Raw genomic sequence first — 8,887 nt, 5'->3', positions numbered from 1 at the left:
AATTACCCTTTTATTAAAAGTGTTTCTACTATACCTGATTATATTTAAAATTATAATATAATTAAATTTAGTTTACTCTATTTATCAAATTTATTTAATATTATAATTGAACTAAACTTTTCTTATAACAAATACTAGCCACTATGTGGCAATTGTTTTTGTTGTTGCTATTAACATCAAAAACATATATTCATGTTGTTAAGAAAAGTCCCTTTCTAAGAAAATATATATTAAATAAAATAAACTCCAATTTTTAAGATTTATAATAGAAACATTCATTTTCCAATTAAATTATTTACTAAAGAAAAATCAAAATATAATGTTCAATGAATTCATTTTAATTTTTTGATCTTTCAACTCTTTTTAAACTTCTAAGTTTTTCCATATATTAAATGTATGATACCTAAAGAAGAAAAAATTACACTAATAAACTTTGATATATATATATATATATATAAGAAAGAATTGGTCATACTAAGGCAAGCTTAACTATATATATATATATATATATTTAAAATTTAAAGAAAAAAAAAGAAAAGAAAAATTAAAAGAAAGAGGAAAAGAAAAACTAAAAAAAGACTATCATAAGATTTTGGGAGCACCATATATAGGTAAACTTCCCTTCATACGACCAAGTCTTTCATTTTAGGGTTTTTAGGGTTTTATTTCAGGCCTTTTGCTTCGGGTTGTATATAAATCTATTTTTCCTCCACGAGGGAAGGAAGAGAAGGCATAACACAAGCAGCGGCGGACACCAGTCACAAGAAGATCTAGGCTTGGAACATCTAAGAATGGTAAGAATTACCTGTAAAACAATCCTATTTTATTCCATCTTCTCGTCAACAAAATCTGTATCCGTCCAGTCCGCTATTAACATTGTATCCGTCCAGTGTGCAGAAGTATTACGACGCATGATAATTCTAATTGGAATGAATCTCTGTGCAATCATCTAATTATTAGCAAATCTTTTTATTCTTAATGGACATAGTCTTAGTTTGCTTTAGTTTCCTCAAGTGTATGTATTAGCAGGGGTTACTTAGAGATAACACCTTTTCTATGACAACAAAAAGGACACAACACAAGAAAAACATCGAAAAATGTCAAGGAAAATCTTTACACTCACCTTCCCAAGAACATCCCATCAATGTGCCACTTTCAGGTCGTCAACATGCAATTTTATCTGATCCTCCTTACGAAGTGAATAACGAGAATTGGCATTTGAAGAGGTACAGTAGCTTGAACAAGATCCTGAAGAAATTAGAGTATTACAATTAGTCCTTGCTTCTAAGCTCCATTACAATTTTGCGTTGCTAGCTCAAAAGGGTGCCAAATTACCTTATGGCTACGACTTATCCAATATTTGTGATCAACCTATACTTTCTGCCCCTCCATCCATAGGTATTTCTATTCCACAAAGCTCTCCACTAGTGAGCCAAGTGGCGTCTCACATTTTATCTTCATTCATCTCACAACAAACCAGCTCTCATGTTGTATCCAGTTACCAACAAACTTAATCAATGGCTTTCAATATCTCTCTTACCAACAGAGTCAACCCATGACCTCTCATACCTGTTCTTATTACTATAACTAAATTAGCTATAGTCATCCTCTTGGCTTTGCTCATTTTCCACCTAGTCAATCTAAATTAAAACAAGTAGAGAAATAAAATAAGAACATAAAATAAGAACAAAATAAGAGACACGATTTTATAGTGGTTAGACAGTTGCCTACATCCATTCTCAAGCAGGGAGTCCCTTTATTGTTCAATATCTGATACACACTTGCATAGACTGCAAAAAGTTATTTATGCAGAGAGCTTTGAATACAAAGAGATAGGAGAAAACAAAAGTTCATGTGACTGTAGGGCTTTAAACTTCAACAAGCTCTCCTGTGAAGTCCAACTGGCACAGCCATTCACTATGATATCCCTTGCTTCCTATTTCGGATCTCCGAGAACAAATAGGGCTTGAGAAGATCTCAACTTTGCCATACTTTATTCCAGCACACTCCAAATGAGTCTTATCCAAATCAAATCAGAGATAAAAATAAATATCTTCTCCTTGGTACTGCTACCTGTTGCTCACATAGTTTGCATCATTCTTATCACTGTTCTTATTCAGGACAACGTTTTCATTGTCAGTCACTGCTGAGAAGGTTTGGCTGTCCTCTGCTATCCAAATGTTGCGTAAAAGCTTGTCCATAATCATAATGCCGAACAGCTTACCCACATCCTTGAGCTCCTCCAGCGTCAAAGTATGAAGCGAGTTTTGCTCAGGCAATTGCTTTAATTGTGAGCTCTGTTCACTGTTAGACAACAACGTAGTATTAGACCCATAAAACACTGTTGAAAGGACCGAAACTGATTGGATCCCACATTGTCTGCAAGGCACACCAACAACTGTGTATATGCTTGAGCTGTTTCCCGGTGCAGATATTGGTTATAACCTTGATACGACTCATATCCTCGAGTGCTTTCTTGTCCTTGGTAGTTTTGTCCATACCCCTGAGCCGCAGCTTCTTGAGACTGCTGGTACTGTGAATACTCTGTTTCCACTGTGAATGCTCTGCTAAGTTCTTGTCTAAAAGCACCTTTGTTTCCATGATTTTCTTCAGCTGAAAGTTGTACGGTATATGAATTAACAGAAAATCTTACTAAGTGCGCAAGGGTTGAGGATCTGTCTTTGATCTGCGACATTATCCCCAAGAGTAGTGTTATAGCCTGCAAGTTGAGGAGAAAGTCAAGTCACGGGGAGTGCTCTCAAGCCAAGAACCATGCGTAGTGACAGCTGGGGCATAGGTTGCCTTGTCTTGATTCAACCCTGCTATCTGCATGTTCAGTGGGTTGTTTGTCCAAACGACTCTTGGTGATTGGTTGGTTCGGATATAGAAAAATCATGTTCATTGTTGTTACCACTAAATGATGAGGACATTGAAGAATCTAATGCGTAGTTGCCGATTTGTGAAACGACAGTCAGATCCATGGATTTGGGATTTTTTTCCCAATTATGATTCGTGGAGGATTCGTGCATGTGTGTGTGGGTGTGTATATATATATATACACACTAAAAAATGAGAGAAATATATATAATTCTAAAACTAAATCATTTCATAGCATGAATCAATGGTTCTAGTATGGATCTATGAATCTAGTATACTAGATAATTGATTTATTTTCACGATTATAAAGAAAATCAACACATTCACATTGAATTACTGAATTGCAAAATGAAATTATGATCATTGCGGATCCTCGGGTTGTGGCTGGATCCTTGAGGATCCATGCCTGTGGATCTGTCCTTGATTCTGCCTGTGGATCCATCAGAACTGCAGCTGCGGATCCTGACGGATCCACAGGCAGAATCAAGGATCCTGCCCGGATCCAAGCACGAATCCGGATCCGGATCCGGCCTGTGTTGGACGAATCTGGCAACTAAGATCTAATGCTGTCATAGAAGATTCTTGCATAACATAAGATACCCATGCCTTCTCTCCAAAATCAAGAACATAAAACAATAGATGGTGATCCCACACCTCCACTTGGGTATCATCATTTGCAACAACGCATCATCTTTTGTACCATCCACATCTTTCATCATTCCGGCTGTAATATCTTTGTCCTCTTTGACACCAAAAGAGCCCTTGCTGCTTGACACCATGGCTTCTCTCTCACCTCTTCCAATGAATCTCCTCTCAGGGAAATTGTCGCCAAATGAGTATCTATAAACAGGGGCAGGTGCTTCTTTGTTAGGATTGACCTCTGTAGAGTAACCCAGCTGTAACATCCTATGAACTTCAGAAGCAGACGTAATTGGATCATTGCGGCTGAAGCCAGAAGTAAGAAAATCCATTTCATAAATGACCAACAGCAGGTCCTTAATAGATTGCTAGTCTTGTCTGCCTCTGCCTCTTCTGCTAGTCTTGTGGCTTTCCTATGCTGCGCATCACCTGTGCATTCAAGAATTGCACTAAGCTTAAATTTGACATCTTCTAAATCTTCTTCTGACTCAGATTCAAGCTTGTTTTCTCTGCCATCTTACCAATGGACATAGAAAACTCTTATAGTTTTTGTAGGCACAACATCACTCTCTGCTGAGCCTAAATTTCTAAGAAATTTGACAATGACAGAATCAACTTCATCTTCTTCCATCTCTGCTCAATCTCGCCTTGGCTGTGATACCAATTGTAAATTTAGAACAAGTATAGAAACAAAATAAAAACAAATAAGATCAAAATAAAGCCACGATTTTATAGTGGCTCGGCAATTGCCTACATCTGCTCTCAAGAAGGGAATCACTTTATTATTTAATATCTGATACACACATACATAGACTGCGCACAGTCATTTATACAGAACTCTTCGAGTATGAGGAGATCAGAGAAAACAAATGTTCATGTGATCTGTTGGGCTTCACATCCCTACAGCCAACCCCCCTGGGAGCCTCTTTAATTCGACTCAGTCAACCATTTTGTTCCGGTTACATCCCACAAAGTCATCCCTCAAGGTCAACTGCCTTTCTTCAATTACAACCAAAGTAACAAGAATCGGAATCGGATCGGAATCGGCAAGGCCGAATCAAATCGTGAATCGGCCATGAATCGGAATCGAATCGGCCATGAATCGGAAAATTTAAAAAACCCTTGAAATTTAGTGAGTAACTTATTTCATAAACCCTTTATCGCTGATTCAATTCACCGATTCACAAAAAATCGTTTGGCTTGAATCGAATCGCCAAATCACGTGAATCGCATGAATCGCCGTGATTCTTGGAACTATGATTACAACCTCAATTTATTACCACAGCAGGCACTTAGGGATCGTCTTTGAGAGCCTTGGAACAATTTACAATGGTAAGAATGAATTCACTGGTCCAATCTTATTTTCTTCCCTCTCCTCTATGACAAGAGTATATAAACTTGTTATTAGTCTGTCTCTGTCCAGTTCTCTGTTACACTTGTATCTGTCTAGTGTGCATAAGTATTCTGACACATGATATTTCTAATAGGAACGAGTCTCAGTCCAAACATCTAAGTGTTAGTAAATGTTCAGGTCTTAGTGGACACAGTCTTTACCCTGCTTCATTTCCTCAAGTTTATGCATTAACAGGGGCAACTTGTTTTGAAAGAACGAGCATTTCTAAATTGCTATAATTAACTATTTTTTTCAGTCTGGGAAGAAGAAGACCAGAGAAGTTAAGGAGGAAAATGTTACTCTAGGACCTGCAGTTAGGGAAGGAGAGCATGTGTTTGGTGTAGCCCACATATTTGCTTCTTTCAATGATACATTTGTGGTAAGCTGTAATTTGTGGCTTGTGTCATTGAGTAGCCTGGTTTTCCTGTAGTAATATATAATTCTAATTTTCTTTCCTGTACAGCATGTTACTGATTTGTCTGGAAAGGAAACACTTGCCCGTGTTACTGGTAAAAGCTCTTTGTCAACTCATTCTGGGTTTAATTATTCTCTTAAAAACCTACATGATTCTCTTTTATAAGTTTCTTGTCATGATAACAAGCTGGCATTGTTCAATCTTGGGGTTGCTAATAAATATCATATCTGATGGTATTAGGTGGCATGAAGGTCAAAGCTGACAGAGATGAATCATCACCATATGCCGCAATGCTTGCTGCACAAGATGTCGCACAAAGGTGCAAGGTATATTTCAGTTGGTTTTATCAACACAAGGGTCTTCGCATAATTACCAATTTACCATATTGAAGTACATAGTTTGAATAGTAAACACATGACATGCAAACTCTTGGTTGCAGGAGCTTGGCATAACTGCCTTGCATATTAAGCTTCGGGCAACAGGTGGGAATAAGACAAAAACTCCAGGACCTGGAGCACAATCAGCACTGCGTGCTCTTGCTCGATCTGGAATGAGAATTGGCCGCATAGGTGAAGATGTTTGTTATTATGTGATTTGTATCTTGAAATCATTTGGTTTAGGATGATGCTAAAAGCACAGAAAATTGTGGATTTAACTTAGTGCTTTTCCCTGACAGAGGATGTGACTCCCATTCCAACGGACAGTACCAGAAGGAAGGGTGGACGAAGAGGAAGGAGGCTGTAGTATTTTTCTGGGATGCTGTTATTTGTTTTGGCAGTTTAGAAGTTAGTGTTTTTTGGTGGAACATGAAGTCAAGAGGGCTTTTCACTTGCTAAGTTTACTCTAGTACATTGCGTGATTTGCAAATGCTAGAGTACATGTTCTAATTTCAGTACTTCAGGTCTATTTTTGCCTAATTCAGTTGTACGAGTGTTATCTAATATTATTCTGTAAAAGAACTTGGAAATATGGTGTTTTGTTATAGAACTTTTTGGCAAAACTCTTTGCAATTTGATTGGAATTCTCACACATCTAGTTTATAGAATTTAGTAATGCTTTTGTTCTCTTAATCTTGTATGTTTTTTTAATTTCTTAAAACTTCACCCTTTGTGGTACATAACCAGGATTGTCTCTGTTAAATCTTTGCTTTTTTATTGGAGTTTACACACATTTAGTTTATAGTATTTAATAATGCTTTTGTTCTCTTACTCTTGTATGGTTTTTTATTTCTGAAAATTTCACCCTTCCTGGTACATAACCAGGATTGTTTCTGTTATTAGACTATGATTTTTGTTCTTATTTAATTGATATCCTCAACCAGTTGATTGGGAAGCACCAAAACAATTAATCTTCATTTTGTTGTGCCTACTTTCTCCACTTATTTGGTGGACTACTTGCCAGCACTTTAAATTGTCCACAGGTTATGAATATAGGGTGCCAATCACCTTTGTTTCCTCTACAAATGTATCTCCAACTATTGCATGGAGTCCGACATAAAGTTACTGACAATGCAGAGAAGTTGAAAATGGATAGCATATGTGAAGCTTCATCATTTACTTCTAGGGTTGAATACATTCAGGCATATGTTTTGCATGACTGGTGAGGAGGAATAAATATTTTGCTGATTCAGACAGTTGAAACTGGAGAGTACAGGAAACTTAATAGGTTATTCATGGTTGGTATTTGAGTCAAATGTGAAAAGACGTGTAATGTTGTGCGACTGCTGAAGATAATTTTTCTGATGATTCAGAGAAGTTCAAAGTGGAGAATATAGGAAACTTTATAATTTATGTAAGGCGACCTATGGAGGTGAGTTGAATATGAAAAGACATATAATGCTTTTATAATTTTACTAGATAAGCAGGAAAAGTAGGGTCCTGATCCTTTACATACGTGCTGATAAAAAACAGCAGAGCTGCACTACCACAACAGTACACTACTTCTCAAGCTGCACTACCACAACAAACTAACAGAACAGAAAATAACAACAAAATGTAACACTAACAGAGTCTAGGGGGTAGGAACAGTCCCCACCTCATCCAACTTCAACGCATGCAAATTACTGTTAAAATTGTTCTTAAGAGGCTTCTCAAAACGAGAGCTGGTGTCAACATGTTTCTTCTTGGCATTATTTCACAGCAAAGAAAATGTAGTGGGAGATCTGTGTATTATTTTTCAGGTGAGCAAAATCATATCTTTCATTTTATTTGGCATCCTAACCTTTCTTTTCTTCAAGGCATTGATCTGGTTGGTATTGGTTCACAGAGAGAACAATTATTCTGCTTCTGCTTTGCTTGAAGGGCCTTGTGGGCTTTCAGTAGAATCAGAGTCTGTGTAAGGAGCATTTATTTCACCGAAGGCTATTGTTCTCCCATTTCATAGTGGCCTTTGTCTTCATTTATTTCACTGAAGGCTATTGCTCTCCCATTTCATAGTGGCCTTTGTCTTCATTTATTTCACCAAAGGCTATTGCTTTCCCATTTCATAGTGGCCTTTGTCTTTCTCCAGATGACAATTGTCTATGAACAATTCAATTTCTTTCATGTTTGGGCGTTTAGAGCTTACCAAGCCCTTATTTGGCTTTAGACCCCAGTGCCCAGCTGTCTTCAACCATGGTAAATTCCTGAAATCTTACCATGCTATTGGATTTGGGAATGGAACCAACATGCTTAATTGCACCCACACATAATGCTGTTTGTCATTTAGTGTTATTATGTTGGGTGCCAGGAAATTTTTGATCTTGCATGCCAATTGTTATGTCCTCGGGGAGTAGTAGAGCTGCCATAGCTGATCCATCTTATTGGCTGTGGGTGGTGGTGGTTACAGTTTTATATTAACTTCCCAAAATCTTGCATTTATGCATGACATCCAAGATGAGTGCCCTAGGAGATTGGTTTGCCTTTTTCTATTCGGGGGTTCTGGGTGAGTGATGATGTGTCACAAGTTGAGGAGTTTGATTGGCAGTTGGAGGTGGTTGCTATTTACGGTCAGGTTTGGAGCATTAGATTTTTTATTTATAATTTCTTGGGAGTCACCTTTTCTATGCATGGATTTTTAGAACCTTTGGTTTTGTAACTGCAGTCATAATTTATGATTATTTTGATTGGTGGCTGTTGAGGTGTTTGATGTGCCGACAAAATGTGCATTTAATGCCATATAATGAGTTTTCTGGCAGTTTTCTTGATCTTGGCATGGGATTTTGAGCGTCACTCAACCAGGGGTTATGGAGACACAGGTGATTAAGGACCTTTCTTCACAATTCATGAATTCAGCACTCGAGTTTGCAGTATTCAGTCTTCAGTTCTGCAGGTTGAAGTTCTTAGTTGAGAGATAAAAGACCTGACTGAAGCTCACGGGTTGGAGTTCATTAATTCTTGTGGTTTTCTCTTACGTGTTACTGATTTATAAATCAGATTTCAGATTATTGTGTGCCTATATGCTGATTTCATCATAATTTCAGAACAGCTTTTTGTTTTCTTCAGGGAAATAAATAGGAAGCAAAAGTCTCTCATGCTTATTTCTTGTTAAATCTATTCTTGTTTTGACTTATTTGTGTGAGAGGA

At 37.3% G+C, this 8,887-nt stretch overlaps 1 protein-coding gene across 1 annotated transcript; it reads left to right on the top strand.

Moving 5' to 3' along the window:
• The first annotated feature begins 722 nt into the window (after positions 1–722).
• On the top strand, positions 723–6,324 carry LOC149530465 (small ribosomal subunit protein uS11z-like). Its single transcript, XM_089808634.1, has 5 exons — positions 723–794; positions 5,373–5,418; positions 5,565–5,650; positions 5,764–5,893; positions 6,001–6,324. The coding sequence occupies exons 1-5, from the start codon at positions 792–794 to the stop codon at positions 6,066–6,068; spliced, it is 333 nt and encodes a 110-aa protein (XP_089664760.1). The 5' UTR covers positions 723–791; the 3' UTR covers positions 6,069–6,324.
• The last annotated feature ends 2,563 nt before the right edge of the window (positions 6,325–8,887 follow it).

The sequence above is a fragment of the Cupressus sempervirens genome, chromosome 11 (genome assembly GCF_028749045.1).
Source record: "Cupressus sempervirens isolate cs-2001-9-10 chromosome 11, ASM2874904v1, whole genome shotgun sequence".
Lineage (NCBI taxonomy): Eukaryota > Viridiplantae > Streptophyta > Pinopsida > Cupressales > Cupressaceae > Cupressus > Cupressus sempervirens.
The sequence above is the reverse complement of the archived record's forward strand: the minus strand, read 5'-3'. Positions and strand labels throughout refer to the sequence as shown.